Consider the following 24,098-nt stretch of genomic DNA (forward strand, 5'->3'; position numbering starts at 1 on the left):
ATATTCAGAAGATTTTGGAAGAGAGGGACAACTCTTTCATGCGTCAAAAAGAGCAACAGTTGGTTGAGGATTATAATAATACTCTTGTGCAAGAGGAACTTCTTTGGTTTCAAAATCCAGAGAACGGTGGGTAAAATTTGGGGACAGAAATACTAGCTTCTTCCATGTTCAGACTCTTGACCGACGGAAGATAAATAAGATTCATGGTCTTATTCTCGAGGATGGCGTGTGGGAGACGGACCTGGAGGTTCTTAGCCGGGAAGCTGAATCTAAAAACAAGCAGATCAGGACACAAATTTTGATGTCTTGGGTCACGAAAGCTACGACGACGACAATGTCGTGGTTGACCTAATTGCGGCGGTAATATGGCAGATGCTATAGCCGGGGTCTTGCTGGTCCTGCGTAGGAGAGGATGAGGATATGAGAATACAGTGGCTATGAAGATGAACATGCAATGGCAACTCACATGCCTCGCGATGGCTACGACGACGTGGCGAACCTGGCACCGACGATGCAGAGGCTGCAGCTGGGGGTCTTTGATGTTGGTCCTGCATAGGAGAAGATCAGAGGATGAGAAGTGGAGAACACGGTTCCTACCAAGGTAAATGTGCGACGACGCCTCACTATCTCACGGTGGCTACGGCGGCGACGACGTAGCAGTGGTGTTCTGGTGAATGGAAGATGCACGAATGAGAAGAAAAGCTGCCAAGAAGCCCTAATTTGATTTGCACAAAGGGTAAATTTGGAATTAATTGATTAGAATGAAGGTATTTTAGTCAAAAAATATTAGTTAGATTTTAGTCACCTGTGTCCCCACCTTTTAGAGATATTAAAATATTGAAATTTTGGAGATAGAGACTGAAATATTAATATTAATTTATAGACCAACAAACATAATACTAAGTTTTAGTTCTTCAGTTTTCATCTCAATACCTCAAAACAATGCTACCAAAGAGATCCATTGCCATTCTTACTAAAGACGAATAAGAAAAGTTCTTTTTAAAACACTCATTTAATGTGACCCAAATAATTTTTTCTAATTTCATGTAAACTGCATAATTTGAAGCCCACACTATTCTTTCCTCCACCGAATAAGTCTTCTTGATATAAAATTTACCTTCTCGTCATATTTCCTTTTGCTATGTAGAATTTTGGTAATGTCCATACAAAAATAATTTTGAATATTCCACTTCAGTATAAAAAATAGGTACTTTAAAAAAATATCCTAAGTCAACTGATTAAGAATTTGAATAATCTTTTAGTCGAAATTTAATCTACCCCTTCATTTTCCCACCAAAATCACTCAGTATAGATTTAATTTTTTTAAAATAAACATCACCAGTTTTTGAAAAAAAAAAAAAATCATCATGAACTAAGCAACTCATTTTATTAGTAACCACCCAATTTGTGATAGAACTTTCTTTTCCTGATCAAAACTCTTCTTATAATGAGAAAAGCCAGCATCTGTCAGCTTGGTTCCATGGTCTAGTGGTCAGGACATTGGACTCTGAATCCAGTAACCCGAGTTCAAATCTCGGTGGAACCTACTTTTTCTTTGTCTTTCTAACACACTTCCACTCATAACAATTCCATGCCTCAAATCTCAATGAAACCACAAGAATATCAAAATATACTAGAGCATGTCAACATTAACTTGTTATCATTATCGTTTGCTCACTGTGTTTCAAAATTGCGCTTCTTCTTTCGTTTTTTCAGTAGCGTAACCTAGGTCTCTTGTTTTTTTTTGCGCAATATGGATTTGGAACCAGAAACTCGACGGAAAATCGAGGACATGGTGATGGATTTACTCAAGCAATCCAACATAGAAGAGACTACTGAGTTCAGCATCCGAGTCGCCGCCTCCGAGCGACTCGGCATCGATCTCTCCGACCCCAACCGCAAGCAGTTCGTCAGAAACGTCGTCGAGTCTTATCTTCGAACCGTCGCTGCCGAAGACGCCACCGTTGCAGCCGAACAGAAACCGCCGGAACTGATCGCTCCTCCGGAGGAGCCCATAGAAGCGGCGTTGCAGTTGCCGAAGCTAAGTACGGAGGTTAAGGATGACTGCGACCAAGTCATTTTCCAGGTGAAACCCTGGTCCCAAAATTCGATTGGTAACTTGGTGAAATGCAATCAATTCCATATGCATAGTCTTAAAGTCCTATTTTCTTTTTTCTTTTTCAATCGAGAAAGCGAAGCTACTAGTTGTTTTTTTTTTTTTTTTTTTTATATATATTTTGAAATATCATATACTATTATTAAATTTTAAAATACTATTTGCACACCAAAATCAGCCACTAATATAAGCCACTCTGTATATTAACTCATTTTTAATATATATTTTGCATTTCAATGTGTATTCTAAGTGGCTAATTTTGGTGGCTGTATTAATTTGCATGTTAAATTCCTGGTCATTGGCCTCAGTAGATGTTGTTTTGGTTGATGTAGCTGTCAAACAAAAGGAATGTGGTGGTTAAAAAGTTCAAAGGGACAACATTGGTATCAATTAGAGAGTTTTTCCAGAAAGATGGAAAACAGATTCCCACTTCCAAAGGTGATTATTCTAAGCATAGTTGTATAATTTTTTTCCTCTTACAGAACATGTTGCTTGCATATTACTTCCTGCTTTACTGTAGTGTTCTATTGAGCTTGCAAGTGTCACCGGAATTTGAGCAAAACGGCCACACGGACTATACCTTGGGACCGGGCTGTCATGATGTCAATATATCAATATCTCATTTCCCTTCTACTTGTACAAGTTTATAAATTCCCTTGACAGCCATTAATGAGTGGTTTCCATATGTAACAATCTTGATTAATCTTTGTGGCTGATGCTCATGCTTAGTAATTCACAGTAAGGTAGTCTCAGTATAACGTGAATAACTCTGTTGTTGGTTTTGCACTTTGCATAAGTTGTAGTGTTTCACGCCCCTGATTTTGTTTTAGGATTAATTATTCTATAATGCAATTAGTGTGTTTAATTTTATGTGGCTCAGTTTCCATCAGAAATTGATTATCTAAACTCCAAAAAGGAAAGACCCTTTGTCTCTAACTACTGCCGATTTTTAGGGATAAGTTTATCATCTGAACAATGGTCAACCTTCAAAAAGAATGTGCCAGCTATTGAGGAAGCTATTACAAAGTTGGAAGGAAAGATGAAGTGAGTATTTGATGTTTACTAATGAGCTTTGAAAATAACATGCATATATTTGACTTCAGAATGACATTAATTGCTAATTGTTGGAATGTGATGGAGAGGAAGCCACTTGTATGCAATATGAAAAATTTTGATCATATTATTTTTCTTTCCATGATGGTTTCGTAACTGCCAATTGTATGATACCCCGTTGTACTATAGTTGGAGAAATTTCATCATTCTTCTGAACAAATAGACATTACTTTTTGGCTAAAAAGATAGCATGTTTGTAGGTAATTAATTGGGTGTAAATTCATTGATTGGCCTAACCTGGAGTATTTAATCAATGCAATGTAGATCTGAGCTTCATGGTAAGCAAAATGGAGATGCCTATAATTCAGTTGTTGATGTGGCTCCTCCTCTTGAGCATGTCCCTGTTGAGGTCAGCCGTTTTGATGGGAAAAATTATCAATTATGGGCTCAGCAGATGGAATCACTTTTGAAACAGTTAAAGATTGATTATGTGCTTGCTGAACTAAGCCCAAATGCTGTGCTTGGTGAAAATTCTAGTGCTGAAGAAATTGCTAGAACCAAGAATGCAGAAAGGAGATGGGTGAATGATGATTTAATGTGCCGTCGCAATATCTTGACTCATTTATCTGATAGTCTATTTTGTCTCTATGCAAACAGAAAAATGAGTGCTAAGGAGTTATGGGAAGATTTAAAATTGGTTTATCTGTACGAGGAACATGGAAGCAAGAGAGCGCAGGTGAAAAAGTATCTTGAGTTTCAGATGGTTGATGAGAGAGCAATTGTTGAGCAAATCCAAGAATTTAATAGCATTGCAGATTCACTCGTTGCTGCTGGAATGTTTCTCGATGAAAACTTTCATGCGAGTGCCATCATTTCAAAGCTCCCACCATCCTGGAAGGACTTCTGCATCAAGTCAATGCGCGAGGAGTATCTCCCTTTATGGAGGCTAATTGATTGTATAAGGATGGAGGAAGAATCTCGCAACGGATTCAAACGAGTTGGTGAACCCTATAGTAGGATAGGATTTAACCATTCCAATAAAGGTGGACCAAGGGAAAGTGACAATAAGTTCCCAGGTATGCATAGGAATAAGTCAGAGAGTAATGGCAAGAGCATAGCCTGTTATATTTGTGGCAAGAAGGGGCATCTTTCTAAACACTGCTGGAGAAGATATGACAAACAAGGTAATGAAAGAAAGGCCGAAGATGTATGTATACCTCAAGAAGTTAACATGGTGGGGGGTTGTTAGCTGTTAGGTAGGTTTCCCTGGCAAGAACTGCGGCAGGCATAGCAAATATATTTTCCCAATTAGGCAGGGTACGATCTTCTGTTAATTATGGGGTACAGGTATGATCTTTGTCATAGACTCATAGCCTTCTTTTTAGAATTTTTTTTAAATTACGATAATCGAAGCTGTTACTGTATATGGTATATATCGAGGGTCAGTGTAATTTGCTCTTTATATAGTCTAATGCTCATATTCTTAATTTGTGGTTTTCACGCCATGGGCTAACTGATTTATGAATTTACCAATCTGTCTATGCTTGGACTGATTGGACGAGGTCATAGTAAGTGCTTAAGTCTATCTGTGAAAGTTTCTGCATTGGAGGCTGAACATGAGCCGGTAAAAATGTCCGGATGAACTACATATGGTCTGATACCTATCTTCTTGTTGAGTTGGAGTTATCCCCCAGAGAATCCGACAAGAAAGAAGATCAAAGACTGGATGGGAACGGCAATCTCATAATAAGATATTTCGGCGGATCCCCTGGAACTCTATTCTACTTCATTTCCCCCAACCGTTTCTCGTACAATGATGTATGTGTCATTGTCACATAAAGCAAATGATGTACAAATGATTTATAAACAAGCACTAACTGAACAGATGAAAAATGTACGTCATTAAACAATATAAAATTTTGTAAAAGAAAATAAACCGTTATATAATGTAGCATAGCTGTAATCCAAAATAAATACTACTGCCACAACAAAGTTTTGTCTTATTAGATGGGGTTGGCTACATGAATCAAACGACGCTATTGAGTTTTATCATGTATCATATCTATAGAAAGACTATTTACAAGTAGATTTTGTTTGACCACCTCATGGATGGTCTTCTTAGCTCTTCCTCTGCCTTTCACCCCTTATTCATCTTCCATCTCATCTATTTTCTTAACTGGGTGTTCTGTCGGTTTTTTTCTCACATGTCCGAACCACCTGAGATGTGATTCTATCATATTTTGCATAATAGATGCTGTTTCAATTCTCTCTCTTATATCTTCATTCTTTATCTATCCAATCGCGTATGACCATTCATGAATCTCAACATTTTCATCTCTGTCACACTTAGCTTATGTTCGTGTTCTCTTTTGATTGTCCAACACTCCGTACCATAAAAGCATAGCCGGTTTGATAGCAGTGCGATAGAATTTACCTTTAAGTTTTAAAGGTACTTTTTTGTCATATATAAAATCAGACGCACTTTGCCATTTTGACCAACCTGGTTGGATCCTATGATTTACATCCTGTTCAATTTTTCCATTATCCTGTATGATGTACTCAAAATACTTAAAATTCTTAACTTTTCGTAGGATGTTATCTCCGATCTTTATCTCTATATTAGGGTTTTTCCTTGGCAAGCCGAACTTACATTCTATATATTCCATCTTACTACGACTTATACGAAGACCATACATTTTTAGAGATTCTCTCTATAACTCTAACTTCTTATTTAGGTCTTCTCTTGACTCTCACATAAGGACGATATCATCGGCAAAAAGTATGCACCATGGTACAGGCTCTTAGATATGTTTTGTGAGTACTTTCAAGACTAATGTGAAAAGGTATGGACTTAAGGATGATCCTTGGTGTAATCCTATACCAATAAAAAAATTCTCTGTCCCACCACCTTGAGTCTTCACAATAGCTGTAGCCCCATCATACATATCTTTAATTGCACGAATATATGTGATCCTTACTCTCTTCTTTTCTAAAACCTTCCATAAGGCTTCCCTTAGCACCCTATCGTACATTTTTTTTCAAAACAATAAACACCATATGTAGATCCTTTTTATTACTACGATACCTCTCCATCATCCTTCTTAACAGGTATATTGCTTTAGTGGTGGATCTGCTTGGCATAAAACCAGATTGGTTCTCTATTACTTGTGTCTCTTGTCTCAACTTCCATTCTATCACCCTTTCCTATAACTTCATGGCATCGCTCATGAGTTTGATTTCTCTATAGTTTTTGCAACTTTGTATATCCTTTTTATTCTTGTAGATAGGTACCAAAGTGTTCTTTCTCCACTCATCTGACATCTTCTTAGACCTTAAAATCTCATTAAAAAGTTTGGTTAATCAACTGACGTCTTTTTCTCCAAGACCCTTCCAAACTTCAATCGGGATATTATCGGGTTCTACTACCCTACCATTTTTCATCCACTTTAGAGCCTCTTTTACTTCGAAATCTCGAATCCTTTAATAGTAGTCGAAGTTTTGATCTTCTTCCCTCATGCATAACCGACCAAGACTCAAAAGAATTTTCTGTCCTTCATTAAATAACTCATAGAAGTAGCTCTTCCACCTTTCATTGATCTTTTCCTCTTAAGCCAACACTCCCTGTCTTTATCCTTTATGCACTTAATCTGATCCAAGTCTCTCGTTCTTCTTTCACGACTCTTTGCGATTCTATATATACTTTTTTTCTCCTTCTTTCTTGCTTAAGGACTAGTAAAGATCCTCATATACTTTTGTTCTTCCTTTGCTTATAGCCACTTTTGTTTCTTTCTTAGCTGTCTTATATTTTTTTCAATTATCTATTTTTTTCAATTATCTGTATTACGGCACAAAGACCACTCTTTAAAGCACACCATTTTTGCCTTTATCTTTTCTTGTAATCCAAAATAAATAAATTAAAAAAAATGTAGCAATGCTTTTATCCCTTGTGATCATCACAATCCAATGTGTTAATGCACCGTTGAATCTTGAATCCATACGACCTTTGTTCTTTCATTCCTTTCGGATAATTTCACGTGCCAACTTGATTTGTAAATCCTTTCAAGGTAACTCTCCAAAGGACCAGAATTTTAACAAAGAACCAGAATTGGAGGATAAGTGTATAATTAATGAACACTGGACATGGTAAGAAGTCAGGTGTTGGTTCATTAGCAAATGTTAGTACAACTTCAAAAAGAGAATCTAAATACAAAATCATCATGCGGTAAACTTAACTGCTAATGCACACACAACTGGATGTGGTTATATGCAACCACGTAGCTCAAATAAACAGCTCTATGTAATAAACAAGAGTTTTTCAAGCTACTTTGTCTGCGGACTTTGCCTTCAAATGGTCCAATAGTTGCTGCTCTCTTTGTATGTCTTCAGCAAGCTTGGTGCTTTCCCATTTCAGCCTCCTCACCACTTCTTCAGCTTGACTATAATTTGGAGGAACCACACCACTTCTTCCCGAAACTATACCAAACTTCACTTCTACATCTTTCCTATAGCCACACAATGTTGTGTTATCACAAAGTTTCTATGATCATATGATCCAAAAATAAAAGGTTAATCATATGATAAAGCAATATAGCATATGAAAGTTTACAGAGAATAACATAAGGCTTTCACCTAGAAAAGTAATAAATGAACACAATTACACAAGTACTAGTATAGGACATGATGGAGGCGCTAGAAAAAGGAAAGAGTACGATCAACCTCAGACATACATTAAGAAGGTAAAAGGATAATTTGATACTGACCTACTACCAAGAACAAACATTCCATTTTTCTTGATCATTCCACCATCTAATGACACAGCTCCTTCATCAATGCATGGGAGAGCAGACATCATTTCATTTCGGGTTCTGTATACTTGTAGGCCAGAGAGAAGGCCATAAAATAGTGTCTCTCTAAGACCGTGACCACTAGAAGTAACAAAAGATAAGTTATTGGACTCTAAATAGAGCATGTTCACTGCATAATCAATGAACCCAGCCGGGCACTCCTCGTTTGGAAATCTTGGCTTTGGAATAGCCAACTTCTTTTGTGGATCATTGGCTACAAAACCTCCAACATATGGTCTGAAAAACAAACAGTGCTCAGAAAACTATAAGCAGAAATTTCACTTCTCACATTTAACCATGATGTAGCAATGCTATCATGTAACTTTCTCAGCCGTCCTATTAGGAGAGACATACATAGAAATAACCTGAACAATGCCCCGTGAATTGTATCCTTACGAGGTTTTGATGTTAATTCCTATCTAAAGAACCCCATTGAAAAAAGCTTCACATGAAGTGTACCTAATACACACATACACACATTTATATAACCAAACTTGCCTGAAAGCTTCAAGACATATGACAGCAAATCGGCCATTTACTTTCCTTTTAATTGAAGATCCAATTCCATGTAAGCCTGCATTACAGTTTATTGTGCCTTCAGGGTTGTACTTCTCCAATGCATTAACACCTTCATTAGTACTGCAGACAATTGCAAGCATGGTCTGCAATCCCAAATACTCAGAGAGGATCCTGCACTTAGACAACAATGCTGGATTATCTTAACACAATCTATAATGAAAATAATAGCTTCTTTCTCCAATGTATGCTACTAAAAATTTAAAACAACTAAGAGAACCACATTCCAATATCTGGCAAATTAAGCAAAACCGTAAGAGATAGTGCCTGCTGCAAGATAAAAAAAATATCAAAGGACAAAAAGGGAGTTAAAGATTTGGGGAGAATGAAAGCTGATATTGACCTGCTAAGTTCATCGCTCTCAACCCTGGCAAGGGTTGCCACAACTCCCACAGCATCCTTTTCCAAAGCCAAATTCGATGTCTGAGCATTGGCTTTCAGCCAACAGAATATGCCAGCAGCTGAATTCTCTTTCTTCAATATCTGTTCTGCTGTATCGTCCTCGGTATTAGATGAACCACTTTCATTGTCTGGTGTAATTACACTACACGAATGGTACCTTCCAAGACTCACTATAGACACATTGTTAGACAAAACAAATCAGCTAATAACTTTTACAGGAACTACTTAGCTGAAGTAGTTGGTTTTGGTTTATTCAACCAATGAGTACTGATGTCATGTTGCATTAGTTTACCAGGTTATCATTAATTCTAGTCACCTGGTCCCTATGGAACAAAATAAGTAAGAGCAAAAAAGATTGGTTTATGAGCACACCTTGTAAGTCAAGTATTGATTCGGCTAGTCGATTTGATTGAGAATTAAGGAATTTAAGGTTATCTTCATGTTTCTTTATCTCATTCTTAATGCTCTCATGATTAGCATCATTTTGGTTTAGCTGAAAAATGATAAACAAACAATAGTTTCAAGATTTAGTAGGGGGATAAAATAAACAAAATCAAGTAAGAAAATGTACTCCCTGGAACACAAAGACTCATGTTCATGATTCAAAATAAATTAGGGTTATCAATCACATATGCAAAACTAATAGCAATGATATAAGTTCCTCCATCAAATTGGAAACAGATTCCTGAAATTAGAGACAGTATAAACCCCAGTGGTAACTGGCGTTGTTAGAGGCAGAAACTTGTGCCCTACAAGCTGCTTATGAGTACATTACATAAAACTGAATCAGTTGCTGCCACATGGTTATCATCCAAAATAAAGCAGAACTAAATGATGAATAGTGAGGAGTGATGATGACATAGTTGAGTTGTTGCAGCAAATTAAGTTTATGTAATAGTAGTAGGTGGGGAATAACCAACCACAAAAAATGTCACCGCTTCATCCACATACATTCAAGATATAGTTTCTTTTTTGAAAAAAAAAATAAGCATTCAATATATAATTAACTGGTGTAGTGTTGAAAGAAGAAGAAGAAAAAAAAAAAAAAAGAAGTGAGGAGTAAAATATGGGAGCAAAGAAGGAAGAGAAGAGAGAAGAGATATCACCTTAGACATTAGAGCGAAGGGAAGCGCAGTGAGAGAGAGGACCAAAATTAGATACGCTAACTCTGTTGCACGCTCACTTATGCACTGAAGTGGTACTTTCGTAATTCTACACAACTGTTGTACCTACCTTTGTTTATCTAGGACAAAACAGAGGTAAAATCTCCTTTGTTTGGGGTCTGATTGTAAATTCACTCAATTCTATGTTTTTTTTTTGGCAATAAGAAAAGAAAAGAAAAAGAAAAAAAGTTAAAAGCAGCTAAATATAAATCTTGCTGCAAATGTGCAGCGAACTAATAGGAGGATGATTCTCTGTTTTTGAAATATTTTAGTACATTTTTTTGGTAGTGATCAGCAACCTCGTTTGAATCTCTTTAAATGAGACCAAACTGAATCATAGGAATCTGTTGTTTAATCCCTTTTTTGTGAATGGAGAAGAAAAAGAGATAGAGTAGGAAGAGAGAAAATGAGAGGAATCCTTTGTTCTAAAATTATTTTATTTTAATTATAATGAGACATATTTTAGTTATAAAATATTAATATATAATAAAAAAATTTATGATGTAGAACTGTAGATGATATTAAATATTCACATTAGTGGATATTATTATAATTGATAAATACGTTTGGGATTGTCTATATTTACAGGTTCAGTTGATGGGACAGCATATCAAGTAATATCGGTATTTTTGCGAATCTACTGCATAATGTACGAAAATTAATAAGCTAATGAAATACTAATTATTTTTGATAAGTTAAAACTAATGAACAAGTTGTGTTTTTTTTTGTTTGTCTATGTGGTTATGACTATTTTTGGGTTTGGATCCCCATATTTGGTGCAGTTAGACAGAAATAACTTTTTTTTTTGATAAAAACAAGTTAAGGTAGCATTAAAAAAAAAATGAACTGACGTGTTTTTGGATTTGTTTAGGATAACGGATTTTTTATTTGTAAATATTAAAAATATTAATAAAAATAAGAACAATAACAAAAATAATAATAAACAAACTAATATTTTTATTCATCAAATGAGGAAAAAGTGTTAAATATCTTTATTTATTTATTTTTTAACGTCTTTCATAAATATTATAATAAATTGCATACTCTTAAAAATTTGATTTACATTATTAATATAACATATGTGATGTTTAAAAGAAATTCTCTATTTTTATAGTACACTAAAACTATGAAAATTTAAGCTATATTAATAATTATTAATAACAACATAATAAAGGATAACATTAAAAAATAATAAAAATAATATTTTTCTATCTTAATTTTTTTGTTTTAGATATAGAAAACAAAAATATCTTTAGCGGTTATGATTTTTGATGTACAATTTATCCTATATAATCTTCAAATTGATTTTAAAGTCGTTCTTTAATAATTTTAGTATAATAAACTTAATTTATTTTATGGTTTATTTTAACAACGAAATATATCCAATTTTTACACTTAATGTTTTAGGAGAAGATTAAAATATTTTATATTACATAATCATTATCATCGTATTAAGTATTAACATATTAAGCTTTATGAATGATTAATTTGACTGTAGCAATACTAGATATATATTATACATTATTATTAACATACATCACAGATTTATTTTTTTTGGTCAAATATCAAAACCATGCACCGCATTTTCTTGTTTTTTTTTATCCATTTAATAATATAAAATCCTTTCCATTTTATGAGAACACCATAACAAAAAAATCAGAAAAGTATAGTCACATTTTTTGAAAAATAAAAAATTCGATAACCCTAAACAAATCAAAAAACATATCAACTCATTTTCTTTTCAATATTATCTTTGACTTGTTTTTATCCACAAAGAAAATTATTTCTGCACAGCTGCATCAAATATAGTGATTCAAGCTCAAAATTCAGTCATAGTCACGTAGACAAAAAAAAAATATAACTTATTTATTAGCCCCAACTTGTTAAAAATAATTAACATCTCATTAGTTTTATTAATTTCTTGTACATTGTGCAATAGATCTGCAAAAGTACTGGTATTGTCTGATATGTTGTTCATGTTAGGAAATTATTTTGATTTCCTAATTTATTTGTGGGCAATACATATATTAATTATAATCACAAATGATGTTATTTCAAATTAAATGACTTATATAATGATGATCTCATTTATTGTTATAAATGCTAATTGAATAAGTCATTGTTACTTTTGATTTGGAATTAAATGAGAATAAAACCGGATATTATCTTTTGTTCCTTAGATAATTATCTTTTTGGATTTTAGATATATTATCTTTTGGGCTTTAGATACTATTTTATTTGGGATTAAGGGTTTAATGGGTGCCATGCTCAAATATAAATAGACCTTCAGGGTTTCGGTCCCCAATATGCCAAAACCGCCTTTGTTGCTCTTTCCCCATCAAAAGAGTTGCAGTTCAGCCTCCTAGGAATACATAAGGCTTTGATTGAGGAAGATCGAAAGAACCACAAAATCCAAACTCTTCCGATCGTATGATTCATGTTTATGAATTCAGGTACGCTTCCGCATCATGATATGATATATTTTTGATGATTCAATGTGGATAATCTGGGTTAATAAAATTTATTCCAACAAGTGGTATCAGAGCCATCCATTATTTAGTCATCGAAAATATTCGATTTTTGCTTTTCTATTGTCGAATCAATATATATATATATATATATATATATATATGCATGTTGTTTACGTTATAAATTGTTGCACACGCATATGTATATATATACTTGTTTGAGTTTGTGTGTGCGTCAATGTATATATATAAATTGATACGTAGATATATATCCATTGATATGCCTCCTGTGTGTTTTTATATATATATGATTTTAGTATTGTTTCATATTACATGTTATTACTGCCACTTGGATATATATAATTTTGGCTGCTTATATATATATATTTTACCGTATCGATATTCTTATTTGATATAGTAATTGATTTATTCTGAAACATTAGCACAAAGAATTATTATAATTGTCTCGTTTCTCTTATTTTGTGCGTTTTTTAATTTGATATAAAGTTAATTGATTATCCTTTTAGGATATAAGGATTATTATGTATATGTAACTTATGCGAATATTAATCGATCCAAAAGGAGATTTATATTTGGCCAAATTATGTATACATATTAATAATATTTGAATAATAGAAAATATTATTTAATTGTTACATAAAGAAACTAGTAACAATTTGAATTATTATACCCATTTATTTTATAAAGATTTAGTTTTGGAATAAATTGATTGAACATTATGCTGCCAAAGTAGCCTCTTTTGTGAAAATTGATTTATTTAAAACATTAAGAATATGGTGATATGTAATTCATGCGAATATTCGTCGGCCCAAAGGAAGGCCTATATTTGGCCGAATTACATACACATATTAATGGTAAATAAATATTTGGGTAACTAATTAAGAATAAAGTAATGTTTATTATTTATGCAAATAATAATCGGCCCAAAGGAAGTTTATTGTTTGGCCAAATAATAAGCATTGCATACTTCTGTTTATTTTCTATTAATTATGCGGTCAATAATCGGCCCAAAGGAAGGTTATTGTTTGGCCAATTAATAGAAAATATATGCGGTAATAAATAGGTTGCGAAGTTTAAGTTTCCATGTGCGCATTAAGTCGGTCCAAAGAAAGGCTTAATGTGTGACAGGAATTTTGACAATATTTGATTACTGCAATGAGAGTATCACTTACAGTTAATTTTTCTATCCAAAGATTGAAAATTAATGTTGTGCTAGATATCTCAATATGGATTTTTTACCCATTAATAACTAATATTTACTGCATGTTCCTTTTGTTCTGATCCAGAAACTATGGCTTTAGCTACCAATGTTTCTGCGCAAATTAGCAGTATTCCTATGCTGAATGGTTCAAACTTTAAAGTTTGGAAGGATACCGTGGAGATTGTCCTCGGTTGTATGGATCTAGATATAGCTCTTTGAGAGGAGAAACCCACTTCCACTCCCAAAAACCTCAATGAGGTTAAAATAGAGAAGTGGGAGAGATCCAATCGAATGAGCATTATGATCATGAAACGCTCAATTCCTAAGGCGCTTCGGGGTTCAATTACTGAGGATAAAGATGCCAAACAGTTCCTGAAAGATGTTGAAAAATTCTTTACTAAGAATGAAAAGGCGGAGGCAAGTAGCTTTTTGAGCAAACTTGTCTCCATGAGGTATAAAGGTAGAGGGAACATAAGGGAGTACATTATGAAAATGTCTCATCTTGCTTCAAAATTGAAAGCACTAAAGTTAGAGTTGTCTGAAGATTTACTCGTGCATTTCATTTTGATTTCCCTTCTTGCACACTTTGGGCAATTCGAAGTGAGTTATAACACTCTGAAGGACACTTGGTCCTTAAATGAGCTTATATCTCACTGTGTGCAAGAAGAAGAGAGGCTGCAGCAAGATAAGACTGAAAGTGCTCACATGGCTTCATCTTCTCAGTATAAAAGAAAGCGTGATACTACTGCGGATGTGCCTTCTCAGCAGAAAAAGGCTAAGAAACAAGATCAAGTTTCAACTTGTTTCTTCTGTAAGAAGGTGGGACACATGAAGAAGGATTGTACCAAATATGCCAATTGGCATGTAAGGAAAGGTATAATTCTTACTTTCATTTGTTCTGAGTCTAGTTTAAGTTATGTACCTGTTGATACTTGGTGGGTAGATTCTGTTGCTACTACTCATGTAAGTGTTACTATGCAGGGTTGCCTGTGGAGCCGACCGCCAAGTGATGCTGAAAGATACATCTATGTGGCAGACGGCAATATAGTTGCAGTCGAAGCTATAGGAACCTTTAGATTATGTTCCACGAGTAGATTTTACTTGGATTTATTAGAGACATTTTATGTACCGTCATTTAAGACGGAATTTGGTTTCTGTTTCTCGTTTGGACAAATCAGGTTATTTTTGTTCGCTCGGAGACAAATAAATTCAGTCTCTTCTATAATTCGAATAATATTTGCTCTGGTCATTTGGTGGATAATCTATATATGCTTGAATTAAAGTCCTATAATAATGAAATACTGCAAACAGGGACAAAACAAAAAACTAAATGAGAATTCAGCATCATCATGACACAAGCGCCTAGGTCACATCTCTAAACAGAGAATTCAGAGGCTCGTGTCGGATGGAATTCTCGGATCCCTAAATTTGGCGGACTTTGAAGTCTGCATTGAGTGCATAAAGGGGAAAAGGACAAACGAAAGGAAATTAGGTGCCGAGAGAGCTAAAGATGTCTTAGAACTGATACATACCGATATATGTGGCCCATTCCCTACTGTCTCTTGGAATGGACAACGGTACTTTATTACGTTCATAGATGATTACTCTCGTTACGGGTATCTATATTTAATTCATGAAAAGTCCCAAGCCTTGGATGTTTTCAAGTCTTTCAAAGCTGAAGTTGAACTTCAACTTGGAAAGAAAATTAAAGCTGTCAAATCTAATCGTGGTGGTGAATACTACGGAAGATATGATGGTTTAGGTGAGCAATGTCCCGGGCCTTTTGCTCTTTTCCTAGAGGAGTGTGGTATTGTTCCGCAATACACCATGCCAGGCAAACCTAGCATGAATGGTGTTGCAGAGCGAAGGAACCGAACTCTTAAAGACATGGTGAGAAGTATGATTAGTCATTCTTCCTTGCCTGAATCACTCTGGGAAGAAGCCTTAAAGACCGCAGTGTACATCCTTAATAGGGTGCCAAGCAAAGTAGTTAACAAAACCCCATATGAAATTCAGACTGGGAAAAGGCCTAGTATAAAGCATTTGCATATTTGGGGATGTCCAGCTGAGGCGCGACCTTATAGGCCGCATGAAAGAAAATTGGACTCAAGGACAATTAGTTGATACTTTGTTGGTTACGCTGAGCGTTCACGGGGGTACAAGTTTTACAATCCTACATTAAGGTCCATTTTGGAACGGGAAATGCGAGATTTCTTGAGGATGTTGAGTTTGGGGGGGAAGGAAATATTAGGAATGTTGCTTTTGATGAGGATTCTATAACTGACAATGATCAGGACCTTGTGCCTATTATTGTTCAAGATACAGTTATAGTACAAGAGTACAATGAGAATCCTCCTCAACCCCAACCCATACAGCAAGCTCAACAACCTCAAGAAGTGTCATTAAGGAGATCCAATAGAAAAAGGAGAAAATCCATCTATGGTCTCAAACAAGCTTCCCGTTAATGGTATCACAAGTTTAAATTGAGTCATTACCTCATGGTTTTGAGGTAAATATTATAGAGAAATGTGTATACCGCAAGTTCAGTGGGAGTAAATATCTTTTTGGTCTTATATGTTGATGACATTCTACTTGCCAATAACGATATAGGCTTGTTGCATGAAACTAAGAAATTTCTATCGGACAAATTCGAAATGAAAGATCTTGGTGATGCCTCTTTTGTATTAAGAATCGAGATACTAAGAGATCGTTCTCAAGGTATTCTTGGATTATCACAAAAGAACTATATCGAAAAGATTTTAAGTAGATATGTCATAGAAGGTTGTAGACCAATGGACACACCCGTAGCTAAAGGAGACAAGTTCAGTCTCAAGCAATGCCCTAAAAATGATTTTGAGAGGACAGCAATGTATGATAAACCTTATGCATCAGCACCAGGGAATTTAATGTATGCACAAGTTTGCACACATCTCGATATATCATTTATAGTGGGAGTGTTGGGTAGATACTTGAGCAATCCGGACATAGATCATTGGATAGCTGTTTAACGCGTAATGCGTTATTTAAAGAGAACAAAGGATTACATGCTTATTTATCGGAGATCAGAAAATTTTGGAGATCATTAGGTACTCTGATTCCGATTTCATGGCATATGGTTGCGAAACTTTGTCACTAAGCTTCATATAGTAGATGACATTGAAAGGCCATTAAAGATATTCTGTGACAATAAGTCAGCAGTACTATACTCCAATAACAATAAGAGCTTGACAAAATCGAAGCATACAAACATTAAGTTCTTAGTTGTCAAGGAGAAAGTTTAAGAAAAACAGATTTCTGTAGGACATATAGGAACAGAGTATATGCTAGCAGACACATTACCAAGGGATTGACCCCCTAAAGTTTTTCATGAGCACACTGCTCGGATGGGTGTCAATATTTATGATGCCTTGGTTTAGTGGGAGTTTATGCTGTATGTCCTATGACAGATATTGAGTTATTTTTTCTGCAGAATTAAGTTGATGGTTTATTTCATGTTATGTGAAATGTTCATTTTGCAATATTTATATTGTGTTTGATCTCAATAAAGTTGGACCAGCTGGAAATAGACATGCATGAGATCACTTGGCATGTAATTTCCATATTACTCATCCAAATTTGATCTATGTCGTTGAGTATATTAGGATGGTGATTGGCGTGGTTTAGTCACGGCATTTAATGTGATAAAAGCTGCGGTAGTTCCATATCTAATGTATGAGACGGACCAGATTGTTAAAGTAATGAGAGAAATAACATTCAGATGCGCGCATAAAGTTTATAAGATGTGATTATGTCAAGAAAGAATATATGTATAGCCCAAGTGGGAGATTGTTAGGAAATTATTTTGATTTCCTAATTTATTTGTGGGCAATACATATATTAATTATAATCACAAATGATGTTATTTCAAATTAAATGACTTATATAATGATGATCTCATTTATTGTTATAAATGCTAATTGAATAAGTCATTGTTACTTTTGATTTGGAATTAAATGAGAATAAAACCGGATATTATCTTTTGTTCCTTAGATAATTATCTTTTTGGATTTTAGATATATTATCTTTTGGGCTTTAGATACTATTTTATTTGGGATTAAGGGTTTAATGGGTGCCATGCTCAAATATAAATAGACCTTCAGGGTTTCGGTCCCCAATATGCCAAAGCCGCCTTTGTTGCTTTTTCCCCATCAAAAGAGTTGCAGTTCAGCCTCCTAGGAATACATAAGGCTTTGGTTGAGGAAGATCGAAAGAACCACAAAATCCAAACTCTTCCGATCGTATGATTCATGTTTATGAATTCAGGTACGCTTCCGCATCATGATATGATATATTTTTGATGATTCAATGTGGATAATCTGGGTTAATAAAATTTATTCCAACAGTTCAATCTCAACTGAACCTGTAAATATAGGCAATTTCAAACGTGTTTATCAATTAGGGTGTCCACATAATATTTACGAGTGTGGATGTTTAATGGTATCCACACCATAGAACTTTTTATATATAATAGGTATATAAATGAAAAATTGATCTTTTTATTTGATAATATAAAATAAAAAAATGAAATGGACAAAAAAAAGGAAAAGATAAAGAATGAAAAAAAAAATAGAAATCTCTAATGAATATTGTAGAGATATAAAATGAACAATTCTCTCAAATAAGAAAGCTTTATTTTCATTTTTTAGTGAGTATTGAACTCAAAGGAGATGGTTAAGAGACTCATCTATATCAAGTGTCAACTTGCGTTGGTGTTGGTAATAAGGTTTCTTTTAATCGGGGATGATTACAAAGTTTGAAACCCACCGTCATGCTCTTTCGATATTTCCAATAAAAACAATCTATTCTGGGCCTTTAGTCAAAAACTAGAAATCGGACATATGAGTTTTAAAATAGCCCAGAATATAATTGGACTGATTACCAAAACTAAACCCATTAATCTTTTGCCAAAATTGGTAGCACTGATCTCAGACAAAAAAAAAAAAGGAGTGTAAACTGAATTCCAAAATAAATTATTTATGGCAAAGAAAGAATTATATATCACAAAATTATATTCTAAATTTGTTTCTTTTATTGAGCAGTGTTGTGAAAAGCTCGACCACTTAAGTCTCTGCTTCTCTTTAACAAATATCTGAAAGGGTTTTTAATGACATGTGGAGGAATCCGAAAAACTCATGGATGGAGTGACACATTCAATTTCAAACGTTTAATATCATTATTATTATTATCCCCACATAGCTAAAGCCCTTTAAAGGATCCTCCGCATTAGCCACTAGTGTGTGTACCTCTAATTTTTTTTTAATAAATAGTCACTGAACTGTGTGAACAGATCCACATATTCGAGCCGATGATAGCACTGTTGTCTATTGAAAAGGGACAAGTAAGAGGACCATGCAGATAATTACGGGAACTCTTAAGATTTTTCTTTTCTTTCATTTAGTACTCTGTATTTGTAATTTAATATTTTATAGATTTTGTATATTTTATTTGTATTATTGATATTTTAATTTATTGTTCTAATAAAAATATTATTTATTTTTAAATATATTTAATGATGATTAAAATATAAATTTTGACAACAAAATAATGAATATTTAAAATATTTAATAAAAAATAATTTTAAAATTGGTCACACATCTTATCGTCAGAGTTATAATGAGATAATTGTTACGATAATTAATTTATTTTTTAAATAGTGCATCAATTGTTGTCATATTTACAGTGAAAAAAATTCCACGATAACATTTTATCAATATGTCATTCTTAGTGCTATTTAGTATTTACCATTGATTAATCCAACGATCATGTATTTCCGTCAAAAAAATTTTTATCGGATGGAATTCGATAACGAAGACTGATTTTTTTTTTTTTTTTTTTTTGTAGTGATAAAAATTTCTCCATTCGACTTTAAAAAGCAACCATGCCACACGACATATCCAAAAAAATTTGTCCCATCAATTTTGTTGTGCAGGCTATAGCCACACGTCAGAACAAGAAATAATTTCCCCAGATCATCATAAATATGTAGTTCTCCAAATTGCACCATTCTAATGCAATTCACCCACTGTATTAAGAAAATCAACCAATGGAAAGAAATAAAATAATCATAAAATTTAACGTATTTCATTTCATTTCATTTCTTAGTACATAATAAAGTTCATGATTAGAACTGTTGGTAATTACTAGAAGCAGGAAATGATGATTGTCTTATTACACATCTGACTTAAAAACGAGAAACACATGCGAGTTTATTCCTTATTTAACCCATGATAATATGTTAAGTTATGTATGTGTGGCCCATTTGAGGTCTCTAATCTAATCTTATTGTCTGGAGTGGTCTCTAGTATCTAAACCAATGGGAGTGGTGCGCATGCCATTCCATGCCCATGCATTCACTTCACCATGCCAATTATAAATGTAATTCTCCTATTATTGGCTTTCTTTCTTGGTACCTTATCCAGTCAACCATGTCAATCCTGCCTTATATGTGGAATTGAATTGTTCTTATTTGATATTTTTCTCTAATGGATCCCACAACTTACTTTTCGGCCTTAATATCGACGTGGATATATGCATGCACCCATTAGTGCACAACCAAAAAAAAAGTACATTATTCAACAATGACCAGTGACCCCCCACATAACACATGATATGTTTGGAAATTGTGTGTTTATAAGACAAAGGAACCCCACATTACCATTGTTAGTAATTGGAATGGATCCCTTCACTACCTCCAAAGGCCAAATACGGAGGATCCTTTTGTAACATCTGAAATTCGGATTTTCTCCCACCCAATCCAAAGTGGAATAAAGGACCCCCATAAAAGTGACCTTGTTCAACGTAATTAGCTAGTTGTTACGATTCGTTCCTAAAATTTTAATTTAACGCCAAACACTAGTATAAGAAGTTTTAATTGTTTTACTATGCCGAACATACGAAAAATTGAATTAAATATAATAAAACAGTCGATAAAATACTAAAACATGTTGTTAGTCAAAATAATTACTTTTGAAAGTTAAGCCAATTCAAAATGGTAAAGTTTAAAATAGAAGTAGAGACTAAAAGAGATACACGTGCAAGTATTAAGTGAAAATTGTTTGGCACGGATTCAATGAAAACGATAAATCAAACAGTTATTCGAATGAAGAAGATCGAAGACCTTCTTTGAATTAAGGATTTGTTAGCAACGCTTTCGGAGAAAAGAGCGAGAACAGTTACCCAAAATTTCGCACATAAAGGGGCATCATGTCATTAATGAGCGGTTATAGAAATGGGTTATAAATATTAGAAAGTCTTGGAAAATCGGGGTTGAAACTTTTCTTTAGAAATACACTCAAGCACAGTCATATCCCAGAGAATTTTTGAGTCTGCATTCGAGTTCGATTTCTGTAGGGTTCCTTCCATGTCTTTATCTTTTCAATTTACAATTTCAGCAAACTTTACTTTTCTTGTTGAATTTACTTTTCAAGTAATAGTTAATTTCTTTGCTCAATTTATGTTCCAGTTTAATCTTCATTTCAAAAGTCCTTTGATTCAATCGGAGGCATTTTTATCGCTTTATTTAAATTTATTACAAACTTTTTTATTTTTTATTTCAGTCAGTTTATCTTTCAAAAATCTTATTTTACACCTTTTGAACCTTTTACTTTTCTAAATGCTCGTCTAATTCAAGGACCTTTGATGCACTTATAGAAAAATTGGTACCTGCAAAAGAGGAGTAGGTTTCGCTCTCAGATCATTAGAATCGAACCACCATCAATCGACAAAACAAATTGGCACGCTCAGTGGGACAATTTGAAACTGAAGTGTGTCAAATGATTTTGGTGTCATTTGGTGATGCGATTAAGAAGTGGAAGAATTATTCACATGGCAGATGAAATGTCGAATGTGAATGGTGGTTCGTCCACCAATAACAGTATACCAGGAACTGTACATCCTTTGGACGTTACTTCGCGTTTAAAAGGCATGATTATAAGTGAAAACATAGTAATTACTAGTGTTCAGACTCGAAATAATGGACGCAATATTCGTCCACGTGGTAATTTACCACCAATATAGCCTCCAGTAACTATTAGTTGGCCTCTTTATGGCATTCCTCTTGGTTATACTCCACCAATGGGTGGTTTTGTTCCTCCTATTCATGTTGGAAGTATGATTGGAGTAAATAATTCTCAAAATTCACAACAAGACTCCGAGTACTCTCGTGATTATAATGTGGGTTCTACGTCGAATACTTCTAATTCGGTGGCAGTATTTTGACAATAGTTAGAGGAAAGTCATCATGATTTGGTCAACTTATAGACTCAGCAAATGACCACAATTTTGAATCCTATGATGGCTGATCACGAATCAAAATTCGAACGTCTTGCAAAGCAAATCGAACGAATTGCTCGAATCGTTGATTATGATGAAGGAAAAAGGCATGATGCTAGAGGGAATAACGAAGGTTTCGAAAATATATTTCCAAATGAAAATAATGTTTTAAGAAACAGAGATAATCCTCAGTTAATTCTCCGAGGCTAAAATTCGGATGATGTCCTGGCCCGATTACACGCTAATCAGGGGGTGAACGTTATCAAGTTACGAGAATTTTGGAAGATGTGCTAAATAGAGTCGGTTTGAATGTTGGGTTCATGAATAGACCCCATTTTATATCTGTTTTCCCTCAAGTTGTTCAAATGGCTGAAGCGCCAAGAGGTGTAGAAAATCCAAAAATAATTACAAAATTTACGGAGGAAGTTGGAGAATCGACCACTGAACATGTTGCTCGATATTTGGTCGAGATTGGAAATCTAGCCAATAATAAGAATTTGAAAATGAAATTTTTTCCTTCCTCATTAACGAAGAATGTATTTACTTGGTTTTCGAATCTTAGACCAAATTCGATAACAACTTGGACTCAGTTGAAAACTGCTTTTCATGCCCAATTTTATCGAGAAAAATTGAACGTAGCAGTTACTGATCTAGTAGCTTTGAAACGAGAAGATGGTGAAACAATTGATAACTATATGATACATTTCAAAAATGCTAGAAGTATATGTTATATGTCATTGCCTGAGAGTGAAGTGGTGAAAATAGCAATTATGGGGTTAGGATTTTATATGCGTCGAAAACTGCTTAATGTGCATATTCTTGATTTAGCCCATTTGGCTGAAAGGGTTCGTCAGGTTGAACTCTTGAAGAAGGAAAAAGAGAAATATGAGAATGAAAAAAGGTTAAAGAGTAGAGCCTTTACTAAAAAAAGAAAAAGTTACTTATGTAGCCATGGAATCCTCCGAAGAGGAATCCGATTTAGAAGCAGAGATTGATTTGGCCGAACTTAAGAAGGGTCCTCCTTATGTTTGTTCTTTGCTTAAAAAACTCCCTGGTAATGAAAAGTCGAATGATTCAAAACTGAAAAGTGGAAAAAGATACAGTTTTGACATTTCAAAATTTGATCAGATTTTTTATGTGTTGCTTAAAGATAAACAGTTAATTTTGCTTGAGGACAGAACTTTACTTTCGGTGAAAGATTTGAAAGGAAAACCTTATTGTAAGTTTCACCAAGCAACTAGTCATTCAACTAATAACTGTGTTCGTTTCAGGGACCTTATACAGGAGGCTATTATGGAAGGGCATTTGAAGTTTGATGAAGGGAAAAAGGAGATGAAGGTTGATTCTGATCTTTTTAATGCTGAAGCCAATTTCGTTGAGCCATTTTTCGGTGTGAATATGGTTGGAATGTCTTACGATTTCAATGTGGTTTTGGGTGATTTTGAATTGGAAGTCTGATCTGTATACCCTCGTGTGAGGGATGGTTTGTTGGATTTCTTGGTGTAGGATTATACAAGGGGTTGTTCCTTGTCGTGGTTGTACCTCCTATATATCCCATGTTGGTTCATTTGGAGGCAATCCGTATGGAGGCTACATACTGGGTACAGTTGAAGGAACTCCCTCTATGATAACAAGGTGCGTCAATCGACTTGATGGGCCAGTTTCTGCCTCTGAGCCTCTTGTATTTTCACCAGCATCATTATTCGATGTATCTGTCAAAGTAGAGGCTTTATCGGTCATTATTAACTTGCTACTGTGTAATTGCATACAAATTTTGACACGTTATTTAACCCAGTATTCTACTGGGCGCGCCAATTTGTTTCACTTAATTTTTGGTAACCTCAATAGCGTGTCGAATCAAGCTTGTATCAAAATTTCAAGTATCAGGAAGCAGATATGACTCCTCTAGAAAAGAGTGGGCTCGACCCAGAAATTATCTAGCGT

The 24,098-nt window shown here is 34.4% G+C and overlaps 2 protein-coding genes and 1 non-coding gene across 3 annotated transcripts; 2 read left to right on the forward strand and 1 right to left on the reverse strand.

Annotated features, from left to right (window-relative positions):
- The first annotated feature begins 1,413 nt into the window (after nt 1-1,413).
- Nucleotides 1,414-4,656, forward strand: LOC107645692 (uncharacterized). The gene is made up of 4 exons (XM_016349765.3): nt 1,414-2,086; nt 2,449-2,554; nt 3,070-3,160; nt 3,494-4,656. Exons 1-4 carry the CDS (start codon nt 1,754-1,756, stop codon nt 4,416-4,418), a joined length of 1,455 nt encoding a protein of 484 aa, XP_016205251.1. The 5' UTR covers nt 1,414-1,753; the 3' UTR covers nt 4,419-4,656.
- TRNAQ-CUG (transfer RNA glutamine (anticodon CUG)) lies at nt 1,475-1,546 on the forward strand. The gene has a single exon. It is a non-coding gene; the product is annotated as a tRNA-Gln (tRNA).
- A 2,618-nt stretch (nt 4,657-7,274) lies between the features above and the next one.
- LOC107645691 (protein DEFECTIVE IN MERISTEM SILENCING 3) lies at nt 7,275-10,506 on the reverse strand. Its single transcript, XM_016349764.3, has 6 exons — nt 10,098-10,506; nt 9,364-9,484; nt 8,933-9,161; nt 8,512-8,703; nt 7,930-8,250; nt 7,275-7,671 (listed from the first exon to the last, which is right to left on the reverse strand). Exons 1-6 carry the CDS (start codon nt 10,104-10,106, stop codon nt 7,485-7,487), a joined length of 1,059 nt encoding a protein of 352 aa, XP_016205250.1. The 5' UTR covers nt 10,107-10,506; the 3' UTR covers nt 7,275-7,484.
- Between the last annotated feature and the right edge of the window lie 13,592 nt (nt 10,507-24,098).

The sequence above is a fragment of the Arachis ipaensis genome, chromosome B6, assembly GCF_059453495.1.
Source record: "Arachis ipaensis isolate K30076 ecotype BB chromosome B6, ASM5945349v1, whole genome shotgun sequence".
NCBI classification, from domain to species: Eukaryota; Viridiplantae; Streptophyta; class Magnoliopsida; order Fabales; family Fabaceae; genus Arachis; species Arachis ipaensis.

Excerpts from the sequence above, each read along its gene's own strand:
- LOC107645691 (XM_016349764.3), bottom strand. Across the intron at positions 9,162-9,363 it reads ATCAATACTTGACTTACAAG|TGAGTCTTGGAAGGTACCAT; the intron begins GTGTGCTCATAA and ends ATGTGTCTATAG. Across the intron at positions 7,672-7,929 it reads ATGTTTGTTCTTGGTAGTAG|GAAAGATGTAGAAGTGAAGT; the intron begins GTCAGTATCAAA and ends GTGTGGCTATAG.
- LOC107645692 (XM_016349765.3), top strand. The coding sequence starts at position 1,754 with ATGGATTTGGAACCAGAAACTCGACGGAAAATCGAGGACATGGTGATG. Across the intron at positions 2,087-2,448 it reads GCGACCAAGTCATTTTCCAG|CTGTCAAACAAAAGGAATGT; the intron begins GTGAAACCCTGG and ends TGGTTGATGTAG. Across the intron at positions 2,555-3,069 it reads ACAGATTCCCACTTCCAAAG|GGATAAGTTTATCATCTGAA; the intron begins GTGATTATTCTA and ends GCCGATTTTTAG.